Source organism: Medicago truncatula, chromosome 3 (assembly GCF_003473485.1).
Source record: "Medicago truncatula cultivar Jemalong A17 chromosome 3, MtrunA17r5.0-ANR, whole genome shotgun sequence".
In the NCBI taxonomy this organism is placed as follows: Eukaryota; Viridiplantae; Streptophyta; class Magnoliopsida; order Fabales; family Fabaceae; genus Medicago; species Medicago truncatula.
In genome coordinates this window covers 10,485,116-10,506,921 of record NC_053044.1, presented here as the reverse complement: position 1 = coordinate 10,506,921, position 21,806 = coordinate 10,485,116, and the positions used below count along the sequence as shown (strand labels likewise).

The 21,806-nt window shown below is 29.6% G+C and overlaps 1 protein-coding gene and 1 pseudogene across 1 annotated transcript; one reads left to right on the top strand and one right to left on the bottom strand.

Annotated features, from left to right (window-relative positions):
• Window positions 1-639: 639 nt before the first annotated feature.
• On the top strand, window positions 640-4,096 carry LOC25479953 (uncharacterized). Its single transcript, XM_013587611.3, has 3 exons — window positions 640-839; window positions 1,909-2,403; window positions 3,432-4,096. The coding sequence occupies exons 1-3, from the start codon at window positions 752-754 to the stop codon at window positions 3,950-3,952; spliced, it is 1,104 nt and encodes a 367-aa protein (XP_013443065.1). The 5' UTR covers window positions 640-751; the 3' UTR covers window positions 3,953-4,096.
• Window positions 4,097-5,455: 1,359 nt separating this feature from the next.
• On the bottom strand, window positions 5,456-20,128 carry LOC25479951 (ent-kaurenoic acid oxidase 2-like; annotated as a pseudogene).
• Between the last annotated feature and the right edge of the window lie 1,678 nt (window positions 20,129-21,806).

Genomic DNA, 21,806 nt, shown 5'->3' with positions numbered 1-21,806 from the left:
ACAAGACATCGTGATACTAAATATAAGTTAAGTGCGAAGATGTGACTTAACATAATTGAACTTACGATCTAATGTATTATACTTTAAATGTTGTCAATTGAATTGTATTTATAAGACTTTACAAAAACAAAACTAAAAAAAAAAAAAAAATCAATTTGACATGTTTATAATTACTTTGTATCTCTTACCCAAAAAAATCAAACATAACATACAATTTTACTTATCAAAAATAATTGCAAAACCCATTAAGAGATACTCTCTCTCTCTCTCAGCACAAATTAAGGAGAAAAAGTCGGTTTGGAAAAAAATAATCAAAACTTTGAACTTTAGACACAAAACATGTGCATCTAAATAGCTTTATTTAAACCAAGTTGCTTCAACTTCAGTGACAAGAACCTCCTTCTAAGAATATATTCAAGGAATACTAGATTTGATTCCTAGAAGAAACAACGTTTGACCAGTGTGTATACCTCTACGCATGAGTTGGATTAGTCGCCTATCTTTGGTGGATCGGATACCGGTGCGAAAGAAAAAAAAAAAAAAGCTTTATCTACGGTTTTCAAAATTTAAAAAAGAGCTTTTTCTACGTGATTTTTGGTAAGTGGTATCCATCATAATTTCCAAAAACCCTTTTCTCTCTCCAATATAAAAACCAACCCAACCTCTCTATCTACTTCACTTCCATACTTAGCTCTGCTTTTTTCAGAGCAAAACCAAACCCTCTTCAGTCTTCACACTCTTTCTAGTTCCAATGGCGGTGTCTTTCTTTTCTTCAATCTTTCTAGCTTTCTTCTTTGCTTCTTCAGCTTTTGCTTCTCTTCAGCCTAGAATACCAGAAGGTGATACTCACATCTAAAACCATTTCATTTGTTCATTATATTGTTTTATAATATATATATCACCAGGTTACTATTGTAAACAAAAATCTACTTTTTAAGTTCAATTTAATAAAGATGACATACATCGTTTATTGAATGAACATAAAAAGTCGATTTTTGGTCATAACAGTGTGACTGGAGGTGTATATAGTATAACACTAAAACAATAACATTGTTCAAGATTTTATTTTATTTTAGTTAATCAATGTTACGTTTTTTTTACTTTCATATGTTCCATTGTTGGATACATTTTGCTCATTCTTGTAACATGTAAGAGAAATAGTTATGCTTCATACATTTTTTTTTGGCTTTCATGTACCTTAGCTTAGATGATTTATTTATTTATTTTTTAAAGAAAAAAGGTATCAATGTGACATATTAAGTCCTTTTTTCACTATATTTTGATGTGTTTGTTGGAGTCACTTTATGGTTCAGTTTTTGTAAAAAAAATTGTGGGTAGCTTTAAGATCTGGTTCATTTATGGTGAAGTTTTGAGTGGGTAAGCAAGATAGATACTGTGCTTGGATCTGATTTTATTAACAAATTTAATAACAATGAATTTGTTTGTACCTTTTTATGAGGTCTAAGCTCAGAGCTAAGAGTGTAATTTGTAAACTCAATGAACAAATTAAGTTCCAATTTATGGGACATAGTTGTAAAATTCGTTAAGGTGTTTGTCTGTTTTTGTCTATGAAGCTCAGACTTAGACACCAAACACGACATAGACATGTTGACACGAGTAATAATTTGAGAGAATGACATAATTCTATATAGTCATATGTGTCAATGTTGTGTCGGTGTCAGACACAATACATATCTGACATTGTGACATGCCTAATCCGAGGAGTATACGAGCTTTTGTAGGTTTATGGTCTTATTAAGTCTTTACGCCTTTTTCCTTGGTTAAAAAGCAACCTTGATTGAGGAGAATGGGTGATTATAAACTACTTAGCTTCAATGCGAGACTTTCTGGTGTACCGGAACAGGATCTAAAGTTGTTTGGTGTGTAATTTTTTTATTATCTTTGCAGTTTATCTTCAAAATGGAAACTTTGAGGAGAAGCCAAACCCTAAAGACCTAAAGAATACCAAGCTCATTGGAAAATTTTCACTACCAAAATGGGAAATCAATGGTTTGGTAGAGTATGTGACTGGTGGTCCTCAACCAGGAGGCATGTTTTTTCCAGTGACTCATGGAACACATGCTGTGAGACTAGGAAATGAAGCTTCAATTTCTCAAACAATTAAGGTCAAACCTGGTCAACTCTATGCTTTGATTCTTGGTGCATCAAGAACTTGTGCACAAGATGAAGTTTTAAGAATCTCCGTGCCTCCACAAACCGGTGATGTTCCGCTGCAAACATTGTATAGTCTCAATGGTGATGTTATTGCTTGGGGATTCAAAGCTACATCTAATGTTGCTAAAGTGACTTTTCATAACCCTGGTGTTCAAGAAGATCCTACTTGTGGTCCACTTCTTGATGCAATTGCTATCAGAGAGTTTTACCCTCCAATGCCTACAAGAGGTAATGAAACATATCCACATCAGTTTTGTTAAATACTGTCTATAGCGTAGCAAACTTTGAATGATTTTCTATTATTCTCCAATACGCTATTTAGTGCTTGTTTGTTATCATGGTGAGTTTGATACCGTGATTTTGCAAAAACCACACTTTGTAGCTTCAACAAAATCACGGTGGTGATGTAATTTTGTCCAACTCACTGAGATACCGGACACACACTTGGTACAAAATGATGTCAAATTGTAACTATAGTGGCGCTATAGCACTGTTGCGTAACAAAATTTGACAACCCTGATGCACATACCATGCCTATGTCCTTCACTCGTAGGATCCTAAATAATTGAATTTAACATGTACTTGATAAGAACTTGTTGAGATTAAGAATGTAAATTTTTTTATACTAACTGATAGATCGATCAGTTCTTCACTACTTAGGTGTGTTATGTGGATCTTGCTTATATTAATGAATTTTCAGATGAAGATTGTTTCCATGTTCTTTGGTCTATCATATTTCTCACGTGTCTTAAAATTCATCCTTATTTATTCAAAAGTGTCTTGCTATGGAGTTTCTTTTTCATGGAACCAAAAAATGAATTGAAAAGGGCAACATTTAATGCATTAATAACCAAGTATGTATTTGGTTGGCATATCGACTTCAAATATTTATTTGGTCCCTCAAATGTATGTTTTTTTGCAACTACAAACCAAACACACTTAAAAAGAGTTGCACTTTTTAATGGATACTTTCATCCTTGAACAATTAACTCTATTTAGTTCCCTTGAAGGATATTGGATCCTTACCTATGAAGCATGGGCACATACACAAATATTAAACACAATAGTGAGTAGTGACTGAAATGATTGAATGTAACCATGTGTTGGTGTCGTGTTGGATGGACATGTCTTCAGTCTGAAGTGTCAGTGCTACAAAATATGATCTTTCTTATTTTTCTTAGCATTTCTTTTGTTGTTTAGTGTATTTGAAACTCTCATTTTCTGATAAAGCCATTAATGATCATGGTCTATTGCAGTTAATTTGGTGAAAAATCCTAGCTTTGAAGAGGGTCCATTCCCAATTTTCAACTCAACCAACGGCGTTTTACTCCCACCACAACAAGAAGATCTCTACTCACCACTTCCTGGTTGGATTGTTGAGTCTCTCAAAGCCGTGAAATTTATCGACTCAAAGCATTTCAACGTCCCATTCGGACTTGGAGCAGTTGAGCTTGTTGCCGGCAGAGAAAGCGCCATTGCACAAATTCTCAGAACAGAAGCTAACAAAGTCTACAAGATCACATTCTCAGTCGGAGACGCGAAAAATGGCTGTCACGGATCTATGATGGTTGAAGCTTTTGCTGCAAAAGATACATTTAAAGTTCCCTTTAAATCCGAAGGGAAGGGTAAATTCATAACCGTGAGTTTCAAGTTTAAAGCTATCGCACCAAGGACTAGACTCACATTCTACAGCTCTTTCTATCATACAAGAATCGATGATTATGGTTCTCTCTGTGGTCCTGTTCTTGATCAGGTTATAGTGTCCCCTGTGGCTTAAATATGAATTTGAGTTATAGAGTTTTAATGTAAGGTATGGTTGGTGATTGAGATTTTTGCAAGTCTTTTGAGCTTGGTCTTTTGTATAATTGCATGAAGATTAAAGATAATATTTTCAACTATTATTTAGTTTTCCTTTAAGGTTTCTCCTGTTTGTTCTTTTGTATGTTTCAAAAAACAGGTCTTGTTTGAATCAACCATAATTTGAACTCTAGGTTGTTACGTTGTGTGAGATTAGAGAACCATAACCAAAACAATCACTAAATCACTTCACATACAAATGTGAAGAAAACTGCTAACTATCAAAGTATCAATGGAACATAATTTCACTACAACAAGCAACAATTATGAAGCCATTAAAGAAACTATCAAAAACCAACTACAACCAATTTGAGCATCTTTTGTTCAACACTTTTATTCTCCAAAGAAAACTTTCTTTCCCATAAAACTTAGTAGCTGGCTTCTTCAATTCATTTATCTGATTGTAACTAGAACTGTTTTATTTTTACAACATGAAAATCAACTAATATCATTAATCAAAAGTGTCTAAATATAAAATAGGAGATAAATAAAAGAACTTGGTGACAAGCCCAGGAAATTAGTAGAACTATTTTTCTTTAGGCATAGAAAATATTTGGCATTTGAACCATAAAACCACACCAATGAAACTTAGATATGTGGATCAAAGGAAGTAATAATGCTTGAGTAGAGACTTAGTTACTAATGAATTTTGCCAAAAAAAAAAAGAGCATAGTAGTCGCAAGTAGCAACAACAATAATAAAGAGACCTAACTCTAAGTGTGAAACAACACCACAAATGTAACCAAAGCAGCACAGGTAAGAAACAGGAAATTACAACACATCAATATGTAATTTTCAACAAATATGTACCGATAAAATTTCACTCAAACAAATTTTATTTTATAAGAACTTCAAACAAGGTTATAGTGTGAAACATCAATTTTGAATCAATTTTCAACAATTAACTTCATAAGAACCGTTGATTAATATCACTCAAATAAATATCAAATAAAAACTAATTACATATGTACCAAAAAATATCACTCAAAACAAATTGGAAAATATTAACCGTTGCTCCCAGACACTGGTTAAGGATATAAAAAAGGAAATTATATAGTAGTTAATGCATTGAAATTGTATAATTAATTTATAATAAAGTCAAAAACAATTTAATAATTCTCTTTTATGGTATGCTTAACTAGTGCCCCGGAGGCACCGGTTAGCAGGACCGAAACAAATTTTATTTTATCAAACATAGAAAACTCATAGATAAATCATTCTAACGTAAACCTATTAATTTTGTTTTTTTACCAAACTTCAATCACTAAAATGAAATTAAATCAGACATATGTTTACACACCTAATCCAAATATCTACGTAAATTCATTAAAGAAAATTATTCAGAATAACAGTAGCAACCGACATCAAGGTTTAAATTAAGCTAGCATTTTCTTAGTCTACAATCTAAGAAATGGATAACGGTTCAAACTGGCTTAGATGCGATTGAACACAATCCAATTTTCATGATTTTTTCCTCACAATTTGCTGAACCTGACCTCGACCCCATCAACCGGAGCAGCATGTGAAAATGAATTATATCTGCATTTGGATTAATAAGCTCCTACCTGCATTAAATTTATCAATATATATAGAGTAAAAATCTCTGTTTCTATGTATACGAACAAGACGAGTCAATAAAAATTGATGTATTTGATCAAAAAATTAATGTAGACACATCGATGTTTGTTGACACAACTTGTTCTTGTATCTATGAAATACTAGGATCAAACATTACTTGTATCGTATGGATAAATGATGAAGCAAAAGTGCTAGTTGAATTCTTGCAAGCATGTTTCCAGGGCATAATCACTGCCCCAGCTCCAAAAACTTGGTATGTTCCAGGCTTTGCTGGCTCCTAAGAATTTATATACACATATATCGTTACATTATTGTCAATTTAGGAAAAAAAAAACATTGACTAGCTTAAAAAATATCGAAACCCTAATTAAGAGTTATCGTATATACGTACGTTCCATCTTTCAGGATCAAAACATATGGGATCCTTAAAATTTTCTGGGTTTGTATGAAGATAACGAAGGAGGAGAATTACATTCCATCCCTTTGGTATCATATAACCTACAAAAAATAGTTTTCATCATCACAAAATTAGTTGTAAACTCCATAGTTACTAGGAACACATTATTTATATTTCTTGTATAACAATCACTAAATGTCATAGTATTTAGTCCAAAAACGTTAGACTGTATCAGTAAAAAAAATCTGTTAATGTGTTAATAATGTAATATTTTTCAGAAAGTGTTACGATATTTTTGTTAATATTTGTAGTTTAAATTTGATTTGTTTTTTATTAACAAAGTTATGATATACGCGCATGTGTTAAATAATTAATTTTCATTATTTTAAAAAATAAAATAAAATAAAATATTTTTAAGGGGCAACCCCTGAAAAAGTCACTCAGAAATAAACTGACACACTGTCACATTTGTCATTTTTCCCCAAATGAGCAATCCTTAGGTAAATAGGTAATTTTCCACAGGGTTATAATCTTTGGATAATAATTTCTGATGAGTAAAACCCCTTGAAAAGTATTTATGACCAACGTTTTCTTGAGGAGTACACGCTTCTAAATAATCTCTCAAAAAAAATGTTTCTCTTGAGGGTTTTTTTTTTTTTTTTTTTGTATTTTCCAAGGGTTTTTGCCCGCTCTTAGAAAACACTTCATTTCTTGTAGTATGAAAATACGAGCTTCTGTTCATTCTCTGTTGGATTTTATCTTTCTTTTTCGAGGATGTCTCCGAGTTTTACCAGCAAGAAGTTACGTAGTTTGGTTTGATTTATTGTTTTCCTTTTAATAAAAAATAAAAAAAATTTAAAAAAGTTGTCTCTAAACTTTATTAAATCCATCGAAGTCTCTAAAATGATTTATCTCCTATTTTAAAGCAATTAAAGGACTAATTTAATGGATTAACAATAGTTTAGGTGATAATGAAGCAAGGGATAACTTGCCGTGCAAGTTATTTGTGTTTTGAGAAAGAATAAATCAAACCAAAACTATTTAATAACAGTAGTTTAGGTGATAATAGAAACATATAATTAATAAATGTTTATATTCTAAAGGTTAAAAAATATATTCTATTGTTAGACATTTTTTTTTTAATGAGAATATATATGTTAGATTAACAAATTGGATATTGTCGATTCCATGCTTAAGGAGATACTTTCATGGTTATACGAAATAATGTACTTCTGATAGAAAACTAGATTACCCTTACGAAACATCATCCATATGGAAGCTAATTTAAATTTAACTATGAAGTACTAAGGCATAATATGGAACGTTATTTGATTTATTATTAGTGATAGCCATAAATTTAATCGATTCCACACTTCTCATATGTAAATAAGGTTTATTATAAGGTTTATTATACCAAATTATATAAGATTAGTTTATCATGGGTTTAATCCTTGTATTAATTTTAGACCCATATTCCATAACAATGTTCTCGAGATATTTAATTTAAATGATAAGGGTCATACATTATATATCATTAACAGGGGTCATTGCAATTAAGGTAAATTCTAATCTATGGCCACAAGATATAATTATAATTGGAAAGTTACTATATTAAATTTTATGGCTAACTAGGGAGAATTCCTATAATATATATGGAGATTATTCTAGCTATGTGATGTTACTAATTTATTAAAGGCGCTATTAATCTTAAGGATCATAATTTATCAACATAAACTAAATTACACTAAAAGGGCCTATTAATAGTCATTTATGCTACATTGACTAGTAGTACACAATAATTTCTTAGCAAATATTAAATGCTCATGTTAACTAGTGCCCCCGGAGCACTGGTTAAACATACTATAAAAGAGAATTATTATCATAAAAGAAAATTGATTTTGACTTTATTATAAATTAATTATACAATTTCAAAACATTAACTACTATATAATTTCCTTTTTCATATCTTTAACCAGTGCCCCGGAGGCACCGGTTAACATTTCCCATATTTTAAATTAGCCTTTCCTAGTGACTAAATAGGTATTATTAAAACTATAAAGGGTGCTAAATGTATGATAAGGTCTTTTTAGTTAGCTAATTAGATTGTATTCATTGAACTATTTAAATATGTAATCTCAATTTATCCTTAAATTCTTTACAACATAAACTATCATAGAACATTAATGAAATGAAATCACATGAACATAAACTGGTTCCATAAACCACATTTGTCATTTATTTTATAATCTACAAATAAAAATACAAATGGGGATAATCATAGTTTATAATTTATACATATAATTCCTTCAAAAAAAAAATTATACATATAATATTACGGTAATCCATACGGTAGAATATGCTTATAGAATAAGTTATATTGAAAAGTTAATTAAGGGTAATGACTGTTAATGAGGATGTTAAGCCATTGCTTCTTTACCATTAATGAAAATACTATATTAAAATCCCTTATAAATTTATATATGATGGAACTATAAATACTATGTGTTTAACTACTGTGAATATTAAATCCGTTTTAATTATCACTCATAGTGATTTGACTAAGGTTTATAAATTATTATAATGGTACCATCCGTTTGGTTTAATTAATAAAGAATTGTCTTAATACCTTTTTAATCTTTTTTTTGAACAAGAATACCTTTTTAATCTAATGTGTATTTAGAAATAATGTTAGTCTTTTGGAGTAAGAGAATTCATGATAAATATGAATTTATCTAGTGATAATCTTGAATAATCTTATTATGCATACCATAGGCTTAATCTAGTTATAATAAGGTAATCAAATATGGCTTATGACTAGTTACAACCACTTACAAATTATCTTATTTAGCTTTTCATAAATAAATTATAAAATTCACTGATGAGTATGGTTATTAATATAGCTATTTCACAAATTGAGTATAAGTTTGACAATTTGAAATTCAGCATAGCTCACCAAAATTTGTTATCTTCTAATAAATATTTTTTTTTTAAATGAAAATAAAGTGATTTTACTATATACATGGTGTCCATGTTATAATCTTATATATAATATTTCGGTAATACTAAATTTGTAGGTGTCTATAAATATGTAGAGCATTGGAGATAAATTCATATGAATAAGTTACTCTATGTGATTAATACCAAATATTAATTAACGCATAATATGAGTCTATTAACTGGGATAGACTACATAATATGAGTCTATTAATATAAGTATCAAAAGTCAGTCTAATAGCATTAAGTTATAATTCCTACACTTGTTTCAGATTATTTGCAAATCTGAAACACCAAATATAATCAATTAGGTGTGTTTATACTATGGTCATTTACTTATTTAATAGTTTGTGAGTTTAAATGATAAATATTTGGCTAAATTGCACTTTTCCACCCTTAACTTTTAAAAACTTGCAATTTTGGCCTCCTAAGTATTAAAACTACAATTTTTTTTTGAAAGAATTAAACTAAGATTTAGCCAATTTGCATCTTAGATCCTTTTTGCAAATTTTGACTTGACCAACACTTATTTGGCATGCCACGTGTGTAATTAACCATTTAAAAAAAATAAAAATGTCAGATTTTAAATTGTTGAATTAAAAAAATGAAAAATAAATAAAAAGGAAAGAAAAAAGGTGAGGCACGTGTGGTTCCACAAAACCCTAGCAACATCATTAATCTCTTTGATCTTCTTAACAACTTCATTCAACCTTCATCAATCTTCATCATCTTCAAAAAAATCTAATTTTTTTTCTTTCAAAAAGAAAATATTATTACAAAATTTTTGTGTTCCTCTTTTTTTCTTTTCTTGAAAAGTAATGTCTACCAACACTACTTCCAATTCATCAGTAGAGACACAAACTTAAATGACATGAAAAATCCATTTTAAACCATCACCATAACTCATACAATACTTCACATGAATACCTCAATGGATCGGACATTAGAGAGGAGAGCAAGACAATCAATTGTTCATAATTTTAATTCAACAAATTCTCTCACGTGCTTTTCATTCTTCCTTTCCTTTTTCATTTATTTTTAATTCAACAATTTAATAGGTTACATTTTTATTTTTAAAAATGGTTAATTACACACGTGGCATGCTAAATCAACATTGACTTGGTCAAAATTGACCAAAGGACCAAAGATGCAAAGGGAATAAATCTTAGGGGACCAAAATTATAGTTTTTGTACATAGGGGTCAAATTGCAAGTTTTTGAGAGTTTTTGAGAGTTTTGGGGAGGGAAAAAGTGTACTTTAGCCTAAATATTTCTAATAAAGGTATGAATTATAAAAACGTAATTGCTTAGAACACAAAGAAAATCATTAAAGAGAATCACTACCTTATAACACTCTACATTGTAAAAACGTGGGTCACACATCGTATTTAAATGTTTTATCTACATTATAAAATACCGCAACATATATGAGATATCTTTCATTTTGACTAAATTTACTATATCGTCATTTTTGTTTTTAGCGAATTTGCATTATATCGATGTACTATATCAATTTGAAAGAATAAATATCATTTATTTTTGTCATTTTTTTTTTAATATTTAGCCTTTATTTAATAATTAATTATAATTTATATGCTTTTAAGCTATAGGTGCTATGGCTTAGCTAGCAAGCGTCTTCTTGCAGCGGTTTCTCTCTGAGCAACATAAACATTATGTATTCAACACACTCACTTAGTTATATTCTGGTAGCATATAAATAGAGTTAAATACATGTCATATTATAGGCTCAACTTAATAAATTTATTCTGACAACTTTAGTACATGGTTGAATTTAACCAGGTACTAATTTTGACTATAGTTAATGATTAAACTTAAACAAAAAGAAGCTTTATGTGATATTAATGGTCTTAATTAATTATTCATCATTGGTAAGTATAATTAAAGGTACCATATAGTATATAAAATAAGAATTATATCTATACAATATTTAGTATACTTATCAGTAAGAATACTATTATGGTAGGGTATAACAAATTATGATATACTAATTAGTTTTTTTTTGACAAAATGATATACTAATTAGTTGATACTAGATATAAATTATGATAATAATTCTGACATATATTCATAGCTCTTTTTTATTTAAATATTTTACTATCTAATGTGTTGTTATACGTATATTACTGGATATAATAATTAAGGTAACATAACATCCCTTTATAATCTTATTTATCCCCATACATATTAAGCCAAATTGTTATTCTTCACTTAAAAATATCTATTACGACAATATAAAATATTAATTGTCTAGCTAATTAATTAGGATTAAGAAACTCAATAAACTAAATTGTAACACCCTGTTTTCCCAACTTAAAAATTTCACATATAAATCAGAGTATTTCAACATAAACGGAATGTCACACTTCTTTTCATAAAATCATAAACGGAATAAAATAACTATTGAGCGTAAATAGGCTCACAGAACATCAAGCCCTCTCCCATCACATATTATGTATAAATATACATTACAGAGCATCAAGCCCTCACCCAACGTAAATGAGTATGCAATGGACTCAACATTTTACAACTTAACAACTTAGACATCTCATATGACTCCAACAATTTGGATCAACATCTTATAACTTAAACAACTTAGACCAACATTAGCATCTTAATTAATATTGAACAACAACAGAGGCAGCACATAAACAGCTCACAAAATAGCAACGTTAATGAATAAACAATAACAACTTCAACATCATACATATTCCACATAATGCATAAATAACTATATCACATCACTAACAACATTAATCATCTTAATAACATCATATAAATCATAGTTATCAACATGTACATTCATATAAGAATTCAACTTCATATAACATGATATTCATCAACATATACATTCATATAATAATTCATCAATCATGAACAACATCTAACATCATAACATAGGTTAATTACACTTTTTTATTTAAATATTTTACTATCTAATGTGTTGTTATAAGTATATTACTAGATATAACAATTAAGGTAACATAACATCCCCTTATAATCTTATTTATCCCCATACATATTAAGCCAAATTGTTATTCTTCACTTAGAAATATCTATTATGACAATATAATACATTAATTGTCTAGCTAATTAATTAGGATTAAGAAACTCAATAAACTAAATCACTTAGAAATAATATCTACTTATTATTCATGTGTACGTTATTAAAATGTTAAAGTAGTAATTTAATGACAATATATAATTGTAAATATTAGATGTATCCTTAGATAAATCTCTTAGATTGAATATTTGAATACACTAATTACATTATTATTATTTTCTAATAACTCGTGGGAAACCTAATAAACCATGATTTTAGATTTATATGGGGTTATACAAAATAATTGATTTATTGCCTTGCAGCAATATGTGGTCAACACATAATAACATGTGATATTTTTTATTTACACCTACTAATATCTTATTAACTTAATAGTGGCATTGTAACATATTAACTATTTTTGATATAACCAGCAACTAATGTAAAATCATAAACACATCAATTTAAGAGTAACCTTATTATGCCTAAAATATTAGGTGTGATATAACTTCCATTGTCATGCTATAATATATAAACTATCTAATTAATCTTAATATGTTACGATTAGTTTATATATTGTTACTTTTAGTATTTTAGAATTGATAATTAGAATAGAACAATTAGTGGTACATAATATCGTTTAAAAAACTAGAATCTGTTATTTGATCGAGATTGCATTTGTTACGCTTGGTTGAGTGTCTCTGACCTCAAGCGAAATGACCCGATCTGGTCTTTATTTAATTTATGTGATATAGATAATTTAGGTTTATACAAACAAACATTTTAAGCCAAACACTTAATGTGATAAATATTGCGAAAATGCTTATGAGATGCCTAATCCCACACACCATTCTAATATACTTATGTGTAAATAAAATAGCTTAAAAGACGTAGGGGTAAAATTGACAATTCGCGAGCAATTTGTAAATAGCAAAATTTAAATTTGAAATTACATATAAAAAGACATTTGCCGCTACTTTTTATATTTTGTGTTTTCATTTCCCTCTCTCTCTCTCTCTCTCTCTCTCTTTTCGATGGCTGCTGTAACGAAGTTCACACTGGAAGTGGACATACGAATAAAAAAAGGAGTTCAACTTCTTGGAAGAGATTGGATGGGCATGATTCGTCATCCTAGTCAGAATCTTCAAGATTTCAATAAAAATGCTATTCGAGTATGTATTTAGCAGAATTTTCAATTTTTTTTTCTGATAGATTTACCTAATTCACGTTTCAAGTTAAATTCAATTTCACGATTCAAGTTAAATTTCACGATTTCAAGTTAAATTCAAGTTAAATTTCACGATTTCAAGTTAAATTCAAGTTATATTTCACGATTCAAGTTAAATTTTGACTATAGCCAATGATCAAACTTAAACAAAAGAAGCTTTATGTGATATTAATGGTCTTAATTAGTTATTCTTCATTGGTAAGTATAATTAAGGTACCATATAATATATAAAATAAGAATTATATCCATACAATATTTAGTATACTTATCAGTAAGAATACTATTATGGTAGGGTATAACAAATTATGATATACTAATTAGTTTTTTTTTGACAAAATGATATACTAATTAGTTGATACTAGATATAAATTAAGATAATAATTCTGACATATATTCATAACTCTTTTTTATTTAAATATTTTACTATCTAATGTGTTGTTATAAGTATATTACTGGATATAATAATTAAGGTAACATAACATCCCCTTATAATCTTATTTATCCCCATACATATTAAGCCAAATTTTTATTCTTCACTTAGAAATATCTATTATGACAATATAAAACATTAATTGTCTAGCTAATTAATTAGGATTAAGATACTCAATAAACTAAATCACTTAGAAATAATATCTACTTATTATTCATTTCTACGTTATTAAAATTCTAAAGTAGTAACTTAATGACAATAATTATAAATATTAGGTGAGGAGGCCAAGATGAGTTTTAGATCCAACAGCTAAGATTATTTGACCGTTACAAAATTAATGGATTGTCTTCACCTCATAAATGAGCGATAATTGAGAAAGTTGACATGCGATATATTTTTTTTTAATTCACACTATAACACTTCATGTGTTCCAATAGAATACATCATAAAAGCGCCTTCTACTTGAAACTCTTTGAATTTTGCATTGCTAAATGCTTTTGGAAATTGAGACTCAAATAAAAAATGACTTATACAAGCAATAATTATATTGAATGAACTAAAATGAGCCCTATTTTCCTTTTCATTTTATCTTTCAATGCATTACCATATTGTTCAACAAATTGTTTCATTGTTGTCTTTGAGTTCACATATCCATAAAAAAAAATGTTCATACTTTCACTTCGTTGTGTTGTTGACATTCCAGTCTCAAATATGACTCTCACATACACAAGAACCCAACTATGACGCTCATCAAATAACCCTTTCAACCATTCATTATCATGAAATGACTTAAATATAAAAATAGTCCCTGCAAATATTTGACATTTTGGTTTTAGTCCCTGTAAATATATTTTTAGTTCTCACAAAATATTTTTATAAGGACTAAAACCAAAACGACAGATATTTGCCGGGACTATTTCCATATTTAAGCCTACTTTTTTCTTCACAATTTGCTGAACTTGACCTCAACCCCATCAACTGGAGCAGGATGCGAAAGATAAATTATATCTGCGTTTGGATTAATGAGCTCCCACCAGCATTATTAAATTGATCAATATAAAAAAATAAAAAATAGATCGTAGCTCAAAGTATCCTTCATTGAGTCTCATCTAAAATTAAAAACAAAAAAAAATGTTATCTATCAAATACTATGATCAAGCATTACTTGTATCCTATCGACAAATGATGAAGCAGAAGTGCAAGTTGAATTCTAGCAAGCATGTTTCAAATATATTTTGTCCCTGGAAATATTTTATTTTTGTTTTTAGGGTTTTTTTAGTGTTTGTCAATATTTTCTTTTGTTTCCAATCCCTCCAAAAAACATACTATATTTTATTTTAATTGTTGTAAAGTTTATTCATATTGAAATTTATATCGGAATTGGTCCCTATGATGTATAAAATATTAGATTTTAGTCGTTAAAAGTAAACACCAAAGTTTGTCAAAGAAAATACAAATTTTGCAGGACTAATAAAAACACCAAAAATTAAAAACAAATAATAGTATATCTGTAATGGCTAAAATAAATAAAGTAAAGATTTAAGATAAAAAAATGACTCCCTCTGTCCCTAATTTTTAAGCACCCTTTGAGAGGGAAAAAAAAGTCCTTAAATATAAGCTCTCTTTCAAATTTTAAGATGCATTTTTTTCCGAACATAACCTTAATTAATACTATCAATTTGTTTTGAAATTTGAAAAATCAGTATTTTTATTATATTTATGCATACATAAATTATACATATTAATTACATTTCAACTTTTCTTATAATGTCTTTGTCAAAAGCGTCATGATTGGAATTGGAACCCCGATACCTCCATTTGTGTGTGTGAGTTTATGATGATTTTGCTATCTCTTTTATCTACCAAAAAAAAAAAAACTTTTCTTATGATGTCTGAAAAATTGCAACAAGTGATTGATTATAAATAGGGATGGAGAGGATGTGTTTGCGGGAACTAAAAATATATTTAAACCGATAATTAATTTAGGAAAGAAAACATTAAATAGTATAAAAAACATCAAAAGCCAAATTAAGGAATAAATACACACATTCCATCTATCAGGGTCGAAATGCATGGGATCATTGAAGTTCTCTGGATCTGTATGAACATAACGAAGAAAGACAAGTATACTCCATCCCTTTGGTATCTTATAACCTACAAAAAATATTGTGGTTTATGATTACAAAATATTAGCTGTAAACTCCAGAGCTATTTGGGACACATAAACATACATTACATTTTTTATAAGCAAAGTTTATTGAAGTGCGAACAAGAGATATTCAAAACTCACTCCTAAATCTCAACACTTCTTATGTAAATATAATTTTTTATCAACTTACCAACCAATTTTCTTGTTCATTATCTCTTCTCCCCAAAGAAACTTTATTTGAATTTGTGAAATTTCATTAAAAAGATTCCTTGGAGCTATAAAAAGACAAGAAGAAAGGAAGTAAACTAAGCAAGACCGAGTTAATTAATAGAGAGCTGCTAAATACAGCGAATTTGTTTTTCGCAAAATTTTTCGAGCGATGTATATGTCTTTTTTTTTTTTTGGTGACCAAGGTTTAAACTCCGAACCTTGCATATATTATACATTATCTCTATCAACTAAATTAAGTTCACGATGACATATGCCTTTGTTTTGAGAACGTGGAGTCATTTTCTTAACATTTTAAATAAATAATAAAAAGAAATTAAACAAACTGCTTTGTTGATGTAATTCCTGAATGTGTGGAAATCAGCCGGTAGTGGTGCTAACAAGTTAATTATACTGATTCGCGGAGATTCGGGATGATTTCCATTCGCGATATATAACATTTTTCTGATTAATATCACTCTTCCTCCGATAGACAAGTATAATGTCTATTCTTTGTCATAAAAGAAGTATAATGCTTATGAGAAGTGTTATTTGAACAACCAATTTGGACGGAAACTAATTTGTGCGACAACCATAAATTATAAAGAAAAGGAAGATATTTGCACGAAAATCAAAGCAATAGAGAAATAAAGTAAAAAATTATGTGAGAATGAGAGAGAAAGTTGTCACAAAAATTGTCACCAAATGAATGTTCAAGTATTATTTCTCAATGTTTATTTGGTGTTGCTTTCATAGGTTCTTACAAGTTTGAGAAATTTTATTTCCGTTGCGCATTGGTGTGTTATTGTTTTTAGGCATCATTTTTCACTTGAGGGGGAGATTGTTGTATAACAAATGTGGATTAGAAGTCTCACATTGCTTGAAAAAAATGGAGGTTGAACATTTTTATAAGTGAGAAAACTATCAATCTAAGCCTTAAGGTTTTGGGTTAAAGATGTGGTATCCAACTAACTTGTATGGTTGCTCTTGGCACACAATGTAGATGATCCACCTGACTCTTCATAATACAGCGTAGAACATGTCTAAGTCTCTTACCACTTAAACTAATTTATCGTTTGTTAAAAAAATCAAGTTCTCCTTGAAAAAATTTATATATATAAAAAACATGACTTTGTCTTTCTTAACCTAGTCGAAGTTGATGTTAAAGAGCCTCACATCAGACAAAAGATGACATGAACATGTGTTTATAAGTGTGGACAATCCTAATCTCACTACCGATTTTGTGGGGTTGTATTAGGCTCAACTACGATTTCTAAGATGGTATCAGAGCCTCTCCAAGATTCATTGGGCCACCTGCTATCAAGTTTGCGCTATCGAACCACCCACTATTTATGCCCACGAACTAAACTCAGTAGTGTTGGTTGTGAAGGATTGTGTTAAAGAATCCCACATTGGACAAAAGATTGTCTAAACATGAGTTTATAAGTAGGGACAATCATAACCTCACAAACTAGTTTTATGGGATTGTGTTAGACCCAACCACGATTTTTAAAAGTCTACTATGTTCACCCTATTATGCCTTTTCCTATATTTATTATAGCCTAATATGCCTTTAAATAAATTATCAAGTGCGAGAAGGCCTTAAAAAAGAGAGGTATGACCCAAACAAAATCTACTATTGGTAGGAGTAGCATCATGTTTTTCTATCCCTAATATCTAGGTATACCCTTCTTAGATAGAACAATTTGTGCGAGGCAGTAAAATAAAAGAAAAAGAGACAAAGATTAGTAACTTTCTCGAAAACTTTAACCGTGCACCTTTATAATCGACTTCATTTACAACTTTTCTGAAAACAAAAGACGAAACATTGGCCATTCTTATCACTTCTTCAACGACCTGTATACAATTATTAATATATGAAATAAATATAATTAACTAAGGTTTTACATTACATAAATATATACATATTTGACACTACCAAAAAAATATATATACATATTTGTTGAACTGGTGAAATACCTTGTTTGTGTATTTTAATTTGGAAACATCTTTAGCTGCAATAAAATCCCCTTGATTATCCTTTGTGAAGGCCATGTTCTCTTCCTGCAATTGCAAATAAAAAGTTAGACAAAGTTAAACCAAACAAATTGTGTTTGCATGTTAACAATTCGGATTCCTCGCAGTTTCCAAAATCTCCCATTCATGCGATCATCACTTCTACTACTTTTAAAATGAGTCATCCAAATTGGATGCTGTAAATTTCATGGTCGAAATCTTAGTTTTTTTAAAAAGTAATAAAATCTACTTAAAATCTGGACCGTCCGATTTTAATGCCGGGAATTTGATTTCCGAGTAAAAAAATGAAATTTTAAGTTTAGGCACTCTAAAAGTTACCAATAAAATTAGAGAAGAAATAGTATTTTTTAGTACATACCCTAAGCTTTTTTAGAACAATTGGATACTTAGCAAGAAGGTAAATAGCCCACATGGATGAAAGGGAAGTAGACATATATCCACCAATCACTAGAGAGACAATGTTGTCTACAACTTCTTTGTCACTCAATTTATCACCTTCACCATCTTCAATTTGCATCAACCCATCCATTAGATCACTTGTACTTTTCACCTTATTTTCATTCTTTCTTTTACCTAACTCCATCCAAAAAATGTCCTCAAGCTTTCTTCTACACTAAAATTTTAAGGAGTGTACATGTTTATTATAAAGTCCAAAATTAGTACTAAAGAATGTCAAGGAATTATAACTGAAGCAAACTTGTTGATAATTGAAATGGAAATTTAATTTATACATGAACCTTAAGAGCATGGTGGTATGCAAAACCAGGAATATTAAGTGGATAGGCTCGTAGTCCTGGAACCATGCCTTCATAGAGCTTATCCAAGGAATTTAAAAAAGGGCCTGGTTCCTTGCTTAAGAATAATTTCCCAATGTTGTCAAATGTGAGCTGCATTTAATATTTAATAATTTAGATCCATATGTGCTTAATGAGAAATTCCATGTTAATATATCATTGCATGGTAGAGATAAAATTAATACTATATTAGTTACATGATGTTTTTTTATCATTTTTTTCTTCAATTAACTGATTTAAAAATTGGTAGATGTATATGATTTTTTTTTTTTTTTCTGTTGGCATAGTGACCACCACATACTAATATACATCTAACAATTTTTAAATATTGCAGGGATTCTACACTATCATTGGTTAATGATCACTAAGGATGAATCGTTTGAGAGAACCCGAGTTCAATTTTTAGGTGAAATAATTTTTGATCATACTATTTTTACCTCACAGCTGGGCTCTAGATTACCAGAGCCCCTTTCTTCTGAAAATTAGGGGTTTAACGCCAAAAAAATAAAAAATAAACAAAGGGAGTATATCAACAATTAAATACCTTTTGGATTTCAACTTAACTTTGATTTTGCCCATTTGAGCCCAAGATTGAAGAGTAGTAACAATGCGAGCTTGGACAAAAGTAGCGATGCGGCTTAGGGACTTTGGCCGATTGATGGCATTGAGGACAAAGTTACGAACCCTCATATGGGCAATCCCATGGACAGCCATCATTGAAGTTCGACCTAGAAGTTCAACAGTAGACCATTCTTGTTTGAAATTATCGTCTGAAAATAGCACAAATTTGTTAACCGCTGGTGTGTATACTATGATAGATGGTACTCCAAAGAGGTGTGTTCTAAACATACCTACTCCATCGCCATATCTGTTTCAGAGATACATTTGGTTGATCACAAATTTAAATTTAAATAAAATACATTTTGATACACATAGATGAAAAATATTTTAGATTAGAAGATGGCTCTTGACAGGAGCTAAAACCTAAAACTTACTTGCGTCGTTTAGCGTTAATGAAGTCATCTGGGCGTCTAACAATTTTGAAATACCAAAGAAAGCTAAGCATTTCTCCAATGAAAGGGAGACCCATATGGCCAAGTGGTAACTTTGTGGCAGATTTTGAGCATTTGAACTTGAGAGGAACAATATACCAATACTCATTCCACCACCACAACACAAACCCAATCACTAGACCAAACCATCCTACATAAATTGCATCCATTAGTAAACTATATCTGATCTGTAATTCTATCTGTTATATATGTCATGAGTATCTTTATTGGAAACTTCTACGAGGTGTACCGGTACTCTTACTTTAAATATTTACAATTTAACGATTATTTAATGAAATAAAGAGTTATTTATCAATATTTATATTTTATAAGACATCATTTTATAAGAATAAACATCATTTCATTGTTTATAAGAATCATATTAAATTTTTAACATTTTCTCATAAAAAATAATAAATATTCTTTGTTATATGTAATAAAAATTCAAAAAATGTAAAATTTTATTTCGTTGACACTTTCAGTAACTAAGATCTAATTATTGTAATTGTAAATGATAGAAAACAATTCGTTTTCTTCTAAAAAAACAACCCGTTTCAATATAAATTTGATGATTTGGTGTACCGATACACTCAAATTTCAAATTTTTGAATGTACCATAGAATTTGCCATATTTTTATATTATATTAATAGTATTTGTTTCATTGTCTAAAAAAGATTCTTCATGGTTTATTCCTCCAAGGCTCCAACTTCTAGTTACTAGCAAACAAATACTAACCAATGTGCTCCATGTGACACAAAAGCAGATGGAACGAATAAATATCGTTATTGTGGTTTTCGATCCTTTAGGGTTTTCTTAGAATAAAAAAATCGAAAACAGAATAAAATTTATTTTTCTTACTTATTTTGTAGGATCTGAATGTACTGCAATTCTATTTAAACTTCTTATTTAAGATTCTAACTTTTTATTCAAGGATTCTCCAAGATAAACTAATAAACAACAATATCTGACAACCCTAAAAAACAGATATTTAACAACAAAACTTAACTAATTGAAACTGGGTCGAAACTTTAAACTCTGTTTAGATTGAAGGAACATAATGGAGTAGAATGGAACACAATGGAGTGGAGTGAAACATAGCGGAATGAAACATAATAGAGTGGAGTGGAAAAACGGAATGGAACAAAGACTTATGTTACTTTATATGTGGAACAAATTGATGGAAACCAAAACCAAAGGAACACAGTAATAATCACGAACCAAAGGAACGCACAATATTGTTTAACCAGTTCGGTCCAATAATTGACTACTCTGGAGGGGGGAGAAACTCTCTGTTCCACTAATCAATTGAGCAACTTTACACATATTTCAAAGGAATTACAAGAATCAGTCTTCAAACATATTTCTACTATTTTCTCGAATCTCTACTTGTGGCAAAGAGACTTAATTTGTTTAGTATTCTACAAGGTGAATCCAAGGATGATTCTCCCAACCTTAAATTTCTTACCATTTGAAAGTCTAAGAGTTCTACCTAAACCCTAGTTTGAGTAATGGCTGCAAAACCCTTGTTTTTCCACCTCTACTAACCCTAAACCCGAGCTGACTATTTATAGGGTTCAACGAACCCTTAAAACTTGTCGACCAAAAAGACAGAAAACTAGGGCTATGTATTCTAGTTGAGTTGTTGAAAAATCTATATCTGATTGTTGATTTGTCTTCCAAGTAACCACTGTTCCAAACAATGTAAACACAAAACATAACAAAGATTTTCTAGTGTCTATATTTCCTACATAGTCTACATCTACATATCCCTCCAAAGCATCACAGTTTTTTACGGTCGCTGAATTTTGGTTTTGGATTTGTGTTTTTTAACTTGATGATGAATTATC

What these genes read in the sequence shown, in the direction of transcription:
- LOC25479953 (XM_013587611.3), top strand. Translation starts at nt 752, where the DNA reads ATGGCGGTGTCTTTCTTTTCTTCAATCTTTCTAGCTTTCTTCTTTGCT. An exon ending in TCAGCCTAGAATACCAGAAG is followed by an intron (nt 840 to 1,908) that starts GTGATACTCACA and finishes TTATCTTTGCAG; the next exon opens with TTTATCTTCAAAATGGAAAC. An exon ending in CCCTCCAATGCCTACAAGAG is followed by an intron (nt 2,404 to 3,431) that starts GTAATGAAACAT and finishes GGTCTATTGCAG; the next exon opens with TTAATTTGGTGAAAAATCCT.